General features: G+C 47.6%; 1 protein-coding gene and 1 non-coding gene across 2 annotated transcripts; both read left to right on the plus strand.

The window, feature by feature from the left end:
* Positions 1-1,458: 1,458 nt before the first annotated feature.
* LOC149328733 (uncharacterized) lies at positions 1,459-2,444 on the plus strand. Its single transcript, XM_089561811.1, has 2 exons — positions 1,459-1,937; positions 2,021-2,444. The coding sequence occupies exon 1, from the start codon at positions 1,495-1,497 to the stop codon at positions 1,915-1,917; it is 423 nt and encodes a 140-aa protein (XP_089417937.1). The 5' UTR covers positions 1,459-1,494; the 3' UTR covers positions 1,918-1,937; positions 2,021-2,444.
* Positions 2,445-5,493: 3,049 nt separating this feature from the next.
* Positions 5,494-5,565, plus strand: TRNAG-UCC (transfer RNA glycine (anticodon UCC)). Its single transcript has one exon. It is a non-coding gene; the product is annotated as a tRNA-Gly (tRNA).
* Positions 5,566-15,379: the final 9,814 nt, after the last annotated feature.

Below are 15,379 nucleotides of genomic sequence, written 5' to 3' on the forward strand. Positions count from 1 at the left end.
ACAACCCCAGGTGGTCGAGATTTCCGGAGACCTCCACTATGGCCTCCCTCATAGCCTGAGATGCTTTCGGACGTTGAACCCTACAAACCCAAAAATTCGCGCTTACGCGCTGTCCGCTTCCGTCTAATCACCGCACCCGCGTGCTCAAGGCTTGGGTGCCAGCATGCGTGCACGACGTTATCAAATAATATGCCACGGTCGTTCGCTCTCTTACAGTGGTAGCATGCAAAGAGCCGCAACATTTGTAGAATCAATGCGGTTGCATTAAAAGTCACATGTGGAAGAAAAGCCGGGTGCGCAATAGGTAACTACAGGAGGTTCATTATTGTAATAGAGAAAAGGGAGGCATTACATGTAAACCATTGATATATTCACCGCTGGCAGCGAAATAGAAATCTATGAAAAATAATGGTCCCGCACAGATCCAAAAAATGTAATAGGGATTATTAAGTCTGAAGGCGAAAATCACTGCGTAAAATTGATTCGAAACTGCGGGGTCGTTTGGGTACGGGAGAATAACGTGAAAGAAGTGTTTTCGGAATCTTAAGATTTGGGGCAAACTGAAGAAAATGTGACGAAGTGATGAAATTCACAGCGCGTAAGCGTGAATTTTTGGGTTTGTAGGGTTCAACGTCCGAAAGCATCTCAGGCTATGAGGGACGCCATAGTGGAGGTCTCAGGAAATCTCGACCACCTGGGTTTCTTCAACGTGCGCTGGCGTCGCACAGCACACGGGCATTCGCTAGCATTCCGCCTCAACTTAAATGCAGCAACCGCCACTGCCGGGATCGAAGCCGCGTCCTTCGGGTCAGCTGCCGAGTACCATAGCCATTAGGCCACCGCGGCGGGTTACATGCATCAGGTGTCAACCCAACTACGACGCAAGAAAGACTCGCGCCGGGCGCTTCACGATCGGCTGAGCGCGGCCGCGCGCGGCAGTGGCTCCGCACACGTGGGAGACGATATACAAGGCGGCACCAGCGCGGCGACGCTTCATGCAAAGCCCCCTTTCGCCCTGACCGTCAGCTGCGAAACAGCTGAACGACGCACTCGAACTTTATCAACCGCGTGACGTATCCACCCGAGAGCGAGGGAGAAACCTGTCGTCAGAGTGCAACCTCTCGCAGCGCCGACGCGAGCGCCGCGGTGCGGCTCGCGGCCGCTCCGCCGACTGGAGCCGTGGGCCGCGTATTTTTGACCGCGACTGTACGTGTCGCCGGAGAGTTGGCTCTTGTCGTAGCGCCTGGGCGTCCAATGCAGTGCTTGCGCTGCCATGGTACAGGCCACGTGCGGCGTGAATGCAAGGTTCCCCGCTGTACGAAATGCCGGCGGTACGGCCACGCGGGTAATGAGTGTGTCCGCACTTATGCGGTGGCTACGGGCGGGGCGTCGAAAGACGACTCTGCGGAACTCCTGATAGATGTAGTCGAGGCTGAAGAATCTGCGAAAGGCATAGAGGAACCCGAAACGCAAGCAGGATCGACGGGCTTTTCGATGCCGGACGCAAGCGGATGCCGGACGCAGCAAGCCGCTGCCGGACGCAGCGATGCCGGACGCAAGCCTGAGGGGGCAGAACCTACTAGAAAGGAGACGGAGGCGTCGAGCGGTGAAGTAAGCGTGCCAGCGTTCCAAGAAACCGAGCCAGCGTCTCTGACCGAGGAGAACCTTGACCAGAGCGGCGCCCGCACGACCGGCGTCCCTGCCCCAGCGAAGCGGCCACACGCCCAGACCGGAACTGAAGACAAGGCGGAAGCCCCCAGCGTCGAAGAGCCGCCGGCAAAAACGACCCAAGGACGGCGGTCGTCCATCCGGACACGATCAAATGTGTCGACGGAGAGGAGAGCCCTTGACAAGCCGCCCCCGCTGCCAGGCCTGGCACCAGCACCGGATGGCTCCGGTGTCAACGATGTCGTCTAGCCAAGCGCTAGACGTGAAGGGTAAGCACCATGTTCCCGGCATCTTTCTTCTGCATTAAAATGGCTCATGCGTTCCCCATGAAAGTCGGTACACTTAATGTCAGGGGACTGGCAAGTAAGAAGAAGCAGAGCCAGGTGTACCGCCTTTTAACTGAGCACGACATTGACGTCCTGGCAGTGCAGGAAACGAAAATTGACGGGGAAGAGGAGACCGGGAGCATGGTGAGACGTTTCACGTCTAGGTTTTTTGCAGTTGTCGCCCACGCTGTAGGAACGTCTGCGGGTTGTGTCATCTTTGTAAAGAATGTAGCGGGACTTGAGGTTCAGGCATATACGGCGTGTCCTTCGGGTCGATTTGTTTTGGTTGACCTCCTGTACGACAAAACATATTGGCGCATCATTTGTGTGTACGCCCCAAATGCGGTGGATGAGAGGACAGCGTTTTTTCAACGCGTACAAAAGCACTTCAGTTGTGAGAAATGCCTGATCGTAATGGGTGACTTCAATTGCGTCCTGAGGGGCTGTGACAAAACCAGTGTAAGGGCATTTAGGGACAGAAGCACTGAAGTACTCTCAGAAATTATAGACACGTGCAACCTCGATGATGTGGCCGAATGTTTAGAAGGCGAGCGTTGTGTGAGACTCACCCATTTTCAACGGTCAAGCCATGCACGGCTAGATCGCATTTATGTGTCACCGAACGTTATTTCAAAATGCAGTAACTACAATGTAGTACCGGTATCATTTTCGGATCATTGTTTAGTGAAGTGTGGGATAGGGACAAAGAAACGAGGAAATCAGTTTTCTTGGGAGATGTGGAAATTAAATAATAAGCTCATTACAGACGACATCTTTAGCAGGAAAGTAAACGAAGAAATCAGTAAATTAAAGCCGAGCGGGGAACTGAAAGTATGGCAGCAGTGGGAACTTTGCAAACAACAAATAAAAATAGCAGCAATCGAAAGGTCAAGTTGCATACGACAAGAGGAGAAGCGTGAGGAGGACAATTTAAGATCTTTACTAGCTAGACTTCTCGAAAGAGAAAGCGAAGAGCCTGGCAAATGGATGGATGACATTAGGAAAATAAAAAATAAGATTGAACTCTTTGACGAAGAACGCTATCGTGGCGCACTGGTGCGGGCTAGGGCGCAAGATATAGCTGATGGGGAGACACCTTCAAAACGAGCGCTAGGAATGGAAAAAACGCATGCTCAACGAAACCACATTGAACAGATTGAATGGGGCGGGGCGTTATCTGGAGAAAGCGGGCATATCCAGCAGGCATTTCTTGAATATTATCAGGCGCTGTTTGCAAAGCAAGAAGTGGATGTGAGCGCATTCAAGGAAAAGTTTCTTGGCGCTTTGCCTCGATTAGATGACGAACAGAAAGAAAGGCTGCAGCTGTCGATAACTGCGTCGGAGGTCGAGCAAGCGATAGAAAATTTGAACCTGGGAAAATCTCCTGGACCTGATGGGTTAAGCGCCGCTTTTTACAAAGCATATAAACGCGAAATAGTGCCAGTACTGACAGCAGTTTTTAACGAAGCCTATAAAGAAAATGAATTGCCCCCGTCTTATGGTAAATCCCATACAGTGCTAATCCCTAAATCCGATGACGCAGAAAAGTTACAGCAGGTCACAGCATATCGTTCTATCGCCCTCACAAACGTGGATTATAAAGTTTTCATGAAGATTTTAGCCTGTAGACTGCAGTCAGTAATTCAGGATATAGTCGGTCCCCACCAGACGTGTGGGATCAAGGGACGCTCTATTGTTTCCAATATTCATAAAGCGAGGTGTGTGCTGGAATGTTGTGATTACACAAATAGCTGTGTAGCCATCCTTCAGCTAGATCTTGAGAAGGCATTCGATTGTGTTTCGCACGATATCCTGTTCTGCATACTCGACCATGTGAATTTAGGGTCCATTATTTGTGAGGGAGTGGCCTTGGCGTACCGGAGCTGCACGACAAGATTAATTGTAAATAAGAGTTTGGGGGCCCCCATTAGCCTGCAGCGTTCGGTGCGCCAGGGTTGTCCCCTCAGCCCTCTTCTATTCTGCATTTACATTGAAGCGTTGTGTTTGAATATCATGGAAAGTGAAAAAATTCGAGGATTCCAGCTACAGGCAGCAGAAGTTAAGCTGCTGGCTTATGCGGATGATGTCGCGGTGTTCACAGTGAACCGGGAAGGTATAACCGCGGCCGTGGCATGCGTAAAAGAATTCACCAAGATCACCGGTAGTAAAGTGAATTGGTCAAAGTCCCTGGGGCTTTGGCACGGAGAATGGCCAACGAAGCCCGGAAATTTTGCAAACGTGTCCTGGGTGACGACCCCAGTAAAGTACTTAGGCGTTCCACTGGATGGTTATCGCGATAGCGATTCGTACCGGAAAGCACAGACGCAAGCCACGCGTGAAAAGGTGGAAAGGTGGAAAGGGCGACACCTTTCAATTTTTGCAAGGGCCACAGTGTGCAATCTGTTTTTTATGTCTAGGCTGTGGTACGTGATGCAAGTGTTGCATTGTGCAAGGATGCACGTACAGAGACTGCACCGGATCTTTGCCGTTTTTGTGTGGGCTGCGGACTGGGAACGCTGTAGCCGGACCAATTTGTTTAGGCGGGTGAAGGATGGCGGCCTGAGTCTGGGACACTTATTTCTGCGGCAGATTGTAAGCAGATTTTGTTTTGTGCGCGATGTAAGCGATCCGTTTTTGCGCACTGTGTGCCAATTAAGGCTCGGAAATGCACTGCCGGACTTTGTTGTCACAACCGAAAGTTTCTCGGGACGTATTTTTGGTTACTTTAGAGAGGTTGTCGTGAGTGTTCGATTCCTGTCTGTTCGATTTTCGTATGAATATTTATCTTCTGTTAGCAGGAAGAAGTTGTATAAATATTTGTGCGATGTAGTTCTTCCACAACCTATGTACAGGGCCTTATACAATGGAGGCCAGGGACGCGACGTACTTAAGCGTGTGAAGGCGATGCAGGTGCCGCCAAGTGCAAAAACTTTTTTCTTTAAATTACATACCGGAACACTACCAGTAAAGGAATTCTTGGAAAGGAAGCAGTTATTTCTTTCTACCTTGGGGATCACATTGTTTAATTTGTAAACAACCAGAAACAATAGACCACGTTTTTTTGCACTGTTGGGAGGGGGTATACTTTTGGGACATTTTGCAACGGACTTTAAAAAAGGAATTTCCGCTAGACGCTCATGGTATTCGGTACTTGCCTGTAGTGAGTGAGGATGGGACACCATTCGACCTCATTATGCTAATGGGCCTCCATTGTATTTGGCGCTCCAGAATGGCAGGATATCATTGCGATCCTGATGCACGGCCAGCACGGATCTATTTTCGGGAGTGCATGCATAAGTATATTGAAGTTCAGAAACTTGCTCCTGAAGCTCCCGAGTGGCTCGAAAGAGTCGAGCCTTTGGTGACGCTTAAGGAGTTTTAATATGATGAAGCCACGCACCCCCGGGCGGATAGTGTTGTTAATTATTGCTCATTGCGCTCTGTAAGTGTATTTGTGTACTGTGGTTCTTGCCGAAGTCAGGCAATAAATAAAAAAAAAGCGTCGGTGGTATAGTGGTTAGCATAGCTGCCTTCCAAGCAGTTGACCCGGGTTCGATTCCCGGCCGACGCATTTATTTTTTTTTTATCAGTGTTAGTAGTCGGTCGCACGTAATAGTCTTCTAATAGATTTCTGTTCTGGCCGCTTTAAGTCTGTTCGGATTATTTGAATCACCCCAGAATTATGTAGCCCCAGTGTCCGCTTTTATTTCGAATACAAGCACCTTCTGTTCCAGCTCAATGATTCTTTTACGCTACTACGTTGCCGCGTACCTCCTTTAAACTTCGGCCGCCGCGGTGGCTCAGTGGCTATGGTGCTCGGCTGCTGACCCAAAAGACGCGGGTTCGATCCCGGCCGCGGCGGCTGAATTTCGATGGAGGCGAAATTCTAGAGGCCCGTGTGCTGTGCGATGTCAGTGCACGTTAAAGAACCCCAGGTGGTCGATATTTCCGGAGCCCTTCACTACGGCGTCTCTCATAGCCTCAGTCGCTTTGGGACGTTAAACCCCAATAAACCAAACCAAACCAAACCAAATCAGTAGGCTATCTCCACAGCCAGTGACGCCTCTTGTTAAACTGCAATACACTCTCGCGCTGTGCATAGAACATCGTCGTCTTCATTTACTAATTCTACTTTCAGACCAATATTCGCGCTGGAAGCATTGTGGCTGAAGTGACAGAGAGATGTGCGTTGGCGTGGACGATGTTTTGGCAGAAACATGGCACTAGACCAGGGCTGCTGCAGAAACGGGGCACTGGAGCACAGGGCGCCAGCTTACGTTGCGTTAAATTGGCATCGACGATGAAAAAGTTGGGCTCGCACAGCTCATAGAGTGTCTTACTATTACCTAGAGGGAAAGCTGGCGAGCCGTCTATGGGAGTTTGCATAGAGGCACCTCGTGACCACTTCAGCCACCATGGGCGCTCAAAGCATCATGGGGCGGTGAGCTACCGACTGCAGAAATACAACTTTTGGCCAAAAAATAAAGCAAAAATAAAGCTGTTCGATAAATACGAATGTCTTAACATTCAATATGCTGTCTGTAAATCGCAACAAACGAGCAGAAAAGCCTTTAAGTGCAAAGTTTGCCCAAAATAAGAGACGACTCGCTCTCCTATTGGCCAAGTATTGAACATTATAAAAACTAATATTTCGCGCTCAACAGGCGCGCTTTTAAAAGGAAATATGTTTTCAAAAAAATTTAGTTGCTTAAATACTTCAAAAGATTTTTTAATAGCATTTTGGAAAAGTGAAACCTTTTATTGGCGTTGTGTGTCGTTGCGGTTTCACTACTATGGTTTTTACACTCTGCATTCGCGCGAAAGTCGTCTGCGCACACACGAACAGCGTTTTCGGAATGAAACATCTCAGTAGTGCCACTTCGTGTTCCCGAAAGACTACGACTGTCTCGCAACAAGTAGCTCACCGCCCCATGATGCTTTGAGCGTCCATGGTGGCTGAAGTGCAGCGCCGCCAGCTTTTCCTCTAGGTAATAGTAAGAAACTCTATGGCATAGCTGGTAGCCTTTGTGAGTGCGCATCTCAATCGCGCTTTGAGGTACGCGGCGGGAGTGTCTGCCTGCAAAAAAAAAAAAAAAAAACTGCGCTTCATGCTAAATATTTCGTGCTTAGCAATGCAAAACCGCCGGCCACTGTTTCATTTTTTATTTTTCATTTCGAAAAATGTCTATTACCATCTGTTAGCCGCCGCCTGCCTCTTGGCCTGGCCTCCGAAGGACAGCAACAAGAAGACAAAGTACGGTATTTGAGCGAAGGAAGAGGAACGGCGAAAAAGAGAGAAAGAGTTGAAGAAGAAGAAGAAGAAGAGAAAGAAGCGGCACTAGCATGCTTTTTTTCCCGCTTTTTTATTTTTTTTTTCGCTTGGCATTCACCACCGTACCTTGGCCAATCCCCCCGCGTGGGTATGTGCCATTTTTGTGTGGTGAAGAAGAAGAAGAAGAAGATGAATGCACACCACTCAAGCCAACAATGGAATGATCGAACTCGCACCTGCATGCAGTAGGAAATCACGAAGGAAGAAATTAAGGTTGTGATCAAGGAAATAACATTACGTCCGGGAAACTGTCCTCAGAACACGTGAGTTTCTGTTCGTGTACGCATATATATACAATCCTTTCCGAAAAAAAAAGTAAGGCTGAGGAAACGCGTGCACTTGTGCAAACACTGCCGCTTTCCCGGAGAGGACACGCGGCCTAGCGACCGCACGAAAGGCATGGGAGGGGCTGGGGTGGGGGGGGGGGGGGGGGGGGGGTACGATCTTAGAAGTGAAAACAACGCAGGGGCGGAAGGGACACACGGGTGAAATGAAAAGCAAACAATGGACGTACGGCGACGAGCTCTCCACATTCCTTCGGGCACAGAACACGTGCGGCGAGGTGTGTGGTCGATACCGGAAATCCCGCTGACGACAGCGACACACAAACGACTACACGGTGCCGCGCTGTGTGTTTTGGGGCCACGCGTATGCTACTAAAAAGCAAAACGCTGGGAATAACATCCTCGAGCTGTTTGAAAAACAGGACAGGGAAAGGCATACCTTGCACGCGAGACAAGAGCAACAGCTCGCTCGTGTGTGTTGTTCGACGGGGCCGGTTTCTGGTTTCGTCGGTGCGCAGTTCATGTTGAATTTCTAAGGCAGGCATTAACTAGCTGACCTATATATTATAACTTAAAACAACGCTAGAACTGAGAGAGAAAAGTGTCCAGGAGTATCTAAAGCGTGACAGGCTTTGCACACGCAGGAAGGTTCTTCACGAAAATCATTCCAAAATAATGGCAATCAATATGCGCTTAAATTTAAATATCCTGAATATCGACGACAGATACTCGACATTTGCCGACAGAGGATCGCTCAAGTTAAATGTGAACTAACGGGCGTGTGCGGGATCTCTTTCGTTCGAGCTTTGTTCGCAATTCAACTTGCGAAAAGCCGCCTTATTTTCCAACCAAGGCCCGGTGCTAACCTTGAAATCAAAAAGCTCATGAGCAAATGTGCTGCAACGACAATGCCACATTTGACATTTTTTTCTAGTCCAGTACAGTTCCTTACAGATGGCTCGTCATAGCGTGTCCTAGGGTGAGTTATTTATTAGCATTTCACCCTCAATTTTCTATAATTTAAAGCTATTTTGCAGCATATTTCCTGGTATCTTCAAACTTTAAAGTCCTGGTCCGGAAAGGAATGCCTATGCGCTTCGAACTCTTCAACACGCCGGACACAAAGGGCCAAGAAAATCATTTGCCGACTCTAGATTTAGAACACCTTCTACAACAAAACAGGAAACGCTCTACTAGCCGTGTCGTTAGTGACTAAGGGTCACTCGGGCGGTGTAAAAACCAAAGGGGCGTCCGGAGTGTGAAGACAAACAAGAATTGGTCGTCAACCTCCTTTCCTTCTGTAGTCATTCACTGTTTTGGCACTGCTCCCTGCAATAATAAAGAGCTGCTATTGCTCTCCTCTCTTTGTCCTGTGCTGATCCATCTCTCCGCTATGTCTAGAAAGGAAAAGACCACTTGACGCATTGAGAACATAGAAATTATTTAAGGCTCAGCGGAGAAAAATGTATCGCAGCTCGCTGCTGGGTATGTAATTTGACGAACCGGTGAGAGACATGCTCCACCACTGAGTGAACCAGCCCTCCCATAGCCTGTGGGCTTCCACGGTAGTGAAAAAAATGCGGCTCCATTCGAATCTGCTTGGACTACTACAGGCTTAACAAGATTACTCGCAGGGACGTTTATGTACTTCCTCGTACAGGTGACACCCGAGGTTGCCTGCAGGTAGCTTAGTTCGTTCCTTCGATGGATCTGCGCTCTGGGTAAGGGCAGGTGCCACAGCAGAGGCATATAGACAAAAAACGGCTTCAATCACTCCTGATGGGCTGTGCAAACTTTATGAGGTGCCCTTCGGCCTTTGCAGCGGACCTGTCATTTACGTGCGCAGGATGGTCAGTGTCCTCCGCAGGCTCAAATGCCAGGCAAGTCTTTGCTACCAGGACGATGTTAACATCTTTTTAGACTTTCCATGAAATCTTTTTTTGCCTCGAGATAGCTCTCGGATGCTTTCCTGACGCTGGTCCACAGCTGAATTTAAAGGTGTGTCGCTTCGGAGCCACGTAGCTGATACATCCTGCAACACGTTGGCTTCAAGGGCGATTTTATTCTCGACCACGTCGTACAACATAGTCGCTGAATTTCCTAAGCCGACATTTATGAACGAATTCGTCTGTTTCACCGCCTCGGCCATACATCAGCGGCTTCGTCCATACTTTAGCTGCTAATATCGCACTAATGACTGAATGTCTCGCCGTTGGTCATAATTTCACGACCGGCTCACCTCCGTGTAACAAGTATTTTATGAGGCTGCGCAGTCTACTCTAATCCCCACTGATCTTAAGTCGTGTTTCCTATGCCCCGATTGAACACTTCAATCCGAAAGGAGTCGGACTCGGTGCCTTTCTAGCGCAGAGTAAACGCCTCATTAGTGAGCATGTCGTTGCTTACGCAAGCCGCACTGACCGAAGCTTTAGCTAACTATTTAGTCACTGAGAAAAAATGTTTCGTGATACTTAAAGCAGATGAGAAATTTCGCCCTTACTTGTTCATGCGGCCATTTCATGTCCTCACAGCTCACAAATATTTTCTTATCAGTATTCTCATAGAGGTACCTCTGGTAGTCGTGCTCGTCGGGCTCTCCTTCAAGAAGACAGAACCTATATCGACATACCTCTGCTCCACTACAGCTTTACGCCTTGTCCAGCTTGACCAATCGACCGTGTGGGAATCGACTTTTATGGAACTCTTCCAAGGAGTTCGGCTTCGAATCACGCCTTCTCCTGATCATCGTCGACGATGTCCGGAATTTGCCCAGGCTGACAAACTACTACGACCTAACTGTCGTGACCTGTCCTTAGGTCGTCAGTTTGGCACGTTTTACGTGGAGAAAATTGTTACAACCACAGTGTGCGTTGCGAGCACACTGTGCGCTGCAAGCAATAGCCGCAATCACCTAAGAGAGAGAATGAGAGCCGGATCGACGCTCGTGCTCGCTCTCAAGAATAGTGGTCTGCAAAGCAGCAACGCTTTCGTAAACATCAACCAGTGTTTCATTTTGTCTTTTACACTTTATAGAATTCTACAGGCAATAAATGCCCAACCATGCGTCGTATACATTGCAGTAGGCAATGGAAAGGAAGTACAATAGGAAGAAAAAGAGAAGCTTCCAATGATTGAGCGAAAAAAAGTAGTAATCAAAAAGTTGTTCAGTGAATATAACGGACATATCTGGATGCAAACACAAGGGGAGGTAGATTATTTCATTCGTTTACAGTCCCAGAAAAGAATGAATATTTCGGTTTATTTCTTTGGCGAGTATAAAAGTAGATTTACAGATTTTGTGATGCCTTGTAGTTCTAAAAGAGGAAGGCTCGAGTTACACTGAATGGGTTGGACCAAACTAGAAATGATTCAGGTTAAACTAAGCATTTATTCTGGCTATCTTCCACCAGTTCTGTCAAGACATCATGTTAATAATTTTGAATTTTTCATACAGAGAATCATGTTCTTTGTAGGGACTGTATATGAAAGACTAACGTGTTTTTTTGTGTCTTCTGAAGGTTGGTAATGCATTCCTTAGTGTTACTAACGTCTTTCTATAAAGTGTTTACGCTGAAAACAGAAAAGATTAGGAACAATACGAGGAACAGTTATGTTTCACAAGGAAAGTGATGGAAGATGTTTGGTTAGTTGGGTTGGCTGGCGGAAGAATCTGAAATAAACCTCTAAACTGCTCTTTTTTTCTGGTCCCGCGTAGCACTTACCACGCTTTTTCAAAGGAAGTTGATATCCAACTGTTTTTTTAAGCAACGAAGATATTGGTGGCTTACAAAAATAAGCACCACGACTCTGAAGTCTGGATTTATCGCATTCCGAACACCGCGCCGAAGGTTCCAACTCTCATTTTGCGTACCCAACCTCACGGCATAATAAAAATTACAAGTAAAGAAAACACACACACTCACACACAAAAAAAAACTAATTTATTCGGTGCCGTTATGCGTGCAATACTACTTCAGCCGTTTCGAAAACTAAAAGTTTCATATGTCTGGGGTCTCGTCGAAGTTAAACGACAGCGAGCCTAACCGCGACTCCACAATGTCACCATCCGTTCCGCCGAGCTATCTTCCCGGCTCAGATTGTGTTTTGGTTTGGCTTAGCTCCCCTTCTTTCTAAGAGGCACGCTTCTAGGTTTTTCTTTTTTCTGATGGCCCTTTCATCCGGCCTTTCTTTCAAAAATCCTGTTTGCTCCATCCATCCGCAGTATTTCATTTCGCCCCATACAGGACAACACGCAGCCACAAACTCTTTCCACGAGAATCCAAGACGGTGCCGATGAGGCCAGCAGACCAGCATGTTCGGCACCGTCAATTCGCCGTGAGAAGTTCACAAGTCAAAGTGTTTCCTGAGCAGAGTTATACCATGTTCCCTCTGATAAATGCAGGAATTCGAAAAAAGAGAAATTCAGAAAAAGGTCCGGTGAAATAGACTAGATTTAACACTGCCCATTGTGCCTCCCTCCCTGAACTGAACTCTGTTTTGCCAAGTCTCAAAACATGATTTTTACTCTATGCCAGGAGAGAAAGAGACGCACTTACTTCCCCCATGCCCTTATAAAAATGGTCTATAGAGAGTCTATAGACTTCTTATTGACTCTATTCACTTCTATAGATATTGCTTTTTGTCTATTTATAGTCTGTAGACTGTCTATAGACGAAAGTCTACTAAAAGTGTATGGCCATAAATCTATAGAGTATCTATAGAATGTCTATGGCCTTCGTATTGCCTGCAGACTTTTGTCTATAGACAGCCTATAGACTTTATAGACAGAGGTCTGTAGACACTACATATACTATCTAAAACTTTTTTTGTAAGGGTGAGGCAAGTAACGAACGAGGTTTTTCTTATTCCAGGGTATACCACTAGTGCGCACCCAAGTAATGAGGAATGGTCCGCCACACAGAAAAATGTTTTTACTTCTTTTTAAGAAAAATAGTAAGGTCTGACAGGAACGCATTTGTCAAAGTTATTTTAATGCCATCGCAGGCACTATAAAAAAGTTGCGAACTCTGGATGCAGCCTGCACTACAGGCAATGGCATTACAAACTGATGCTCGTGCATAAAGAACAAGAAAAAAAACGTTCGCCCTGAATTCTCAGGCAGTTCCGAAACGAAGCAACAGCAATAAAAACGCGTTAAATGCACAGGGGAACACTTGCTATCAAATTTAGCATTCAAGCCCTCTTATGCGCACGCACAATGGCGGCTGGCGGAGTAGGTAGCGCTACGCTCAAAACTTCTGTTGCTGCATTTGCCTCTGCGGCCGCCAGTATTTGATGAGAGCTGAAGAAACGAACAGGGTGGTTTCGAGTAAAGCGTTCGTCCACCGCTTGCGCAACAGCAGGGTAAACTATGCTAGCAGAAAACTAGCAAAACAGACACTCCGTACAAGTGTTCTAGCCTTCATCCAAAGCATGGTTGATGGAAACTGGCATCTTGATAGCGGACCAATGTACAAAACGGGTGGGTTCTCAGCAAACATAATTAACACAAGCATGGGAGCAGCTCAGGTAAATCAATCAAATCTAGCGCAACTGAGTGAGCCTGATCTCCGGTCGGCTTGGTTTGTTGCCGGCCGCGTAGCCCGATCTCAGCACTACGTGTTTGGAATCTACTGGTAGGGAGATATTCAGATCGACTTTTGCCTCTTTTTATCCCCCTACAAGAAATACCCGAGAGAGAGAGAGAGACTCTTTAATGAAGAGCGGAGAATTTAGCCGGTGTTTAAAAATCGCTGGCATGCTACTCTGCGTAGGGAGGGGAATTTGGGAGATAAAGACAGAAGGAGAGAAGAGTGGAAAAGGTAAAAAAGAAACGAAGATAAAATGCGGCCATGGGATGGGTACTAAGGATGCAATGGCGAGTAATGATGTAAGCTATGGAATGATGGAGTGCATAGTCCGTCAAATGGGCTGACGAAGTTCACTGCATGAAGAATGCACGAAGGTAACGTGCAAGTGAATTTAAAGCTTATCGAGATGTCCAATGTCTTTTAAATATGTGAATAGAAAGGTCATTGCAAGTCTCTGTTGCCTAAGGCAGGCTAAGGGACCTAAAACTTTGTCCATTGTTAGGGGCACTGAGCAGAGCTTCTGCATGCAATGTTCATAGTACGCACGCTCGTTTGCATACGCAGGGCACTCAAGCAAGATATGCTCCACAGTTTCTATCGCGGCACAGTTGTCACAGTGCGGACTGTTCATTTGTCTAAAACGGTATCGTAGGCCGTTTGTATATGCAGCATTCAGACGAAGTCGATGATAAAGTGTTTCCAGATGTCGAGGAATTCTGGGTGAGAGTCTTGATCTAGGATGTGGGTCGATTGAGCGAAGAAATTGGTACTGATGTGTCGGCAAACTCCAAAGCCGATACGTTTCTTCGGAAGCAAAACTGGGACTCATCAGATTTCTTGAAAAAAGTTCTAATGTATCTCCGTCTTGACGCGGTATCCGTCACATACCGCAGAACCTCGCTTACAGTACAGCCAACGCTACCGCTTCCCGCAAACCGGCTTGGTTCAGTCACTAACAAGCGCAGACGGTAGGCCGCATAAGTGGAGGGCACACAGCGAAAGGCCAAGCACCAATAATGGTGGTCAAGAAGAAAAATTCTTTTTTTTTAAAGAAACCGCACCCACTCCTAAAAAAGATTACTTTTAGGCTGTGAGCTGTTATAAGAAGCACACCCCAAACCATCGCGTGGGTGAAGCCTGTCCAAGGCCACCAATCGAAGGAGCCAGGAGAGAAAGAGAAGATAACGAATGGGTGGGCGCGATGTGAGAAAGAAGGGAACAAGCAGGTGGAGAAAATGAAGGGGGGCTGTTGCCGACGTGCAGTCTCAAATAACAGATAAAATAGGTGGCGAGGAGAGAAATAAGGGCTGCGGAACAAGGCAATAAAAAGGAAGGCCAAGAGAACAGAAAACAAAAAGCAGGAGAAAATGAAGGGACGCTGTTTTCGAAAGACAGATGAAAAAACAGCAATGATGGCGCCCGGCGCTCGCTAACACAGCCGCAAAGACAATACGCCGCGTGAGCCGGTCTAATCGGTTCTGTACTCGTCCCCCCGAGCAGCTGCAGCACAGAAAGGCAGTAGAGTGTCGCAGAGATCTCAGGGAACATTCCCTCTGCGAACGGCCGGAGAACACAAAAAAAAAACTTGAGCACAAGCTAGCTGCGCTTTTAAGGCTATGACTCGACAGCGCTTGCGATTGTCCACGCGGACACGGGCAGTTTTTTCTTTTTGACAATCAGAATCATTATGTGCAAAAAAATTGGAATGCTTCACGCTTTTGCGTGTGAGACTCTGCGACGTATATATATCAAGCCACGCTTTCGACTCGCAACCCGACGGTCAAGGGTTTTCGATGCGCCACTGGGGTGGCAGGCGCCATCTATGAGAGCCTCTTGTAACAGCCACCTTTTCGATCTGTAGAGATTTTCCCGTCACGCCGACGGCAACGCCATGCCGGCTTTTATCCGAAACAGGGCCTTAACGCTTTCACGTAAAATGGGCTAAATTAAGCAAAGGCCGAGTTAAACAACCGCCATAAGACGGCGGCTGGGCTTTGGCAGTAGTGGCTACGTCTCGCTGACGCTTCTTGCGCTCTGGCTCCATTGCGGCCCTGCTTACACACACCTCCTACGTGAGTGCAGCTCCGGAACTTCAAGGTTCGTCCTCTACGTGCTGTCGCCGGCGCCGCTGTCGCTAGTGCGGGGTCTTCGTCGGCTGTTGTTACTCGGTCTGACTAG

Source organism: Amblyomma mixtum, chromosome 9 (assembly GCF_055824585.1).
Source record: "Amblyomma mixtum isolate Tamu chromosome 9, ASM5582458v1, whole genome shotgun sequence".
NCBI classification, from domain to species: domain Eukaryota; kingdom Metazoa; phylum Arthropoda; class Arachnida; order Ixodida; family Ixodidae; genus Amblyomma; species Amblyomma mixtum.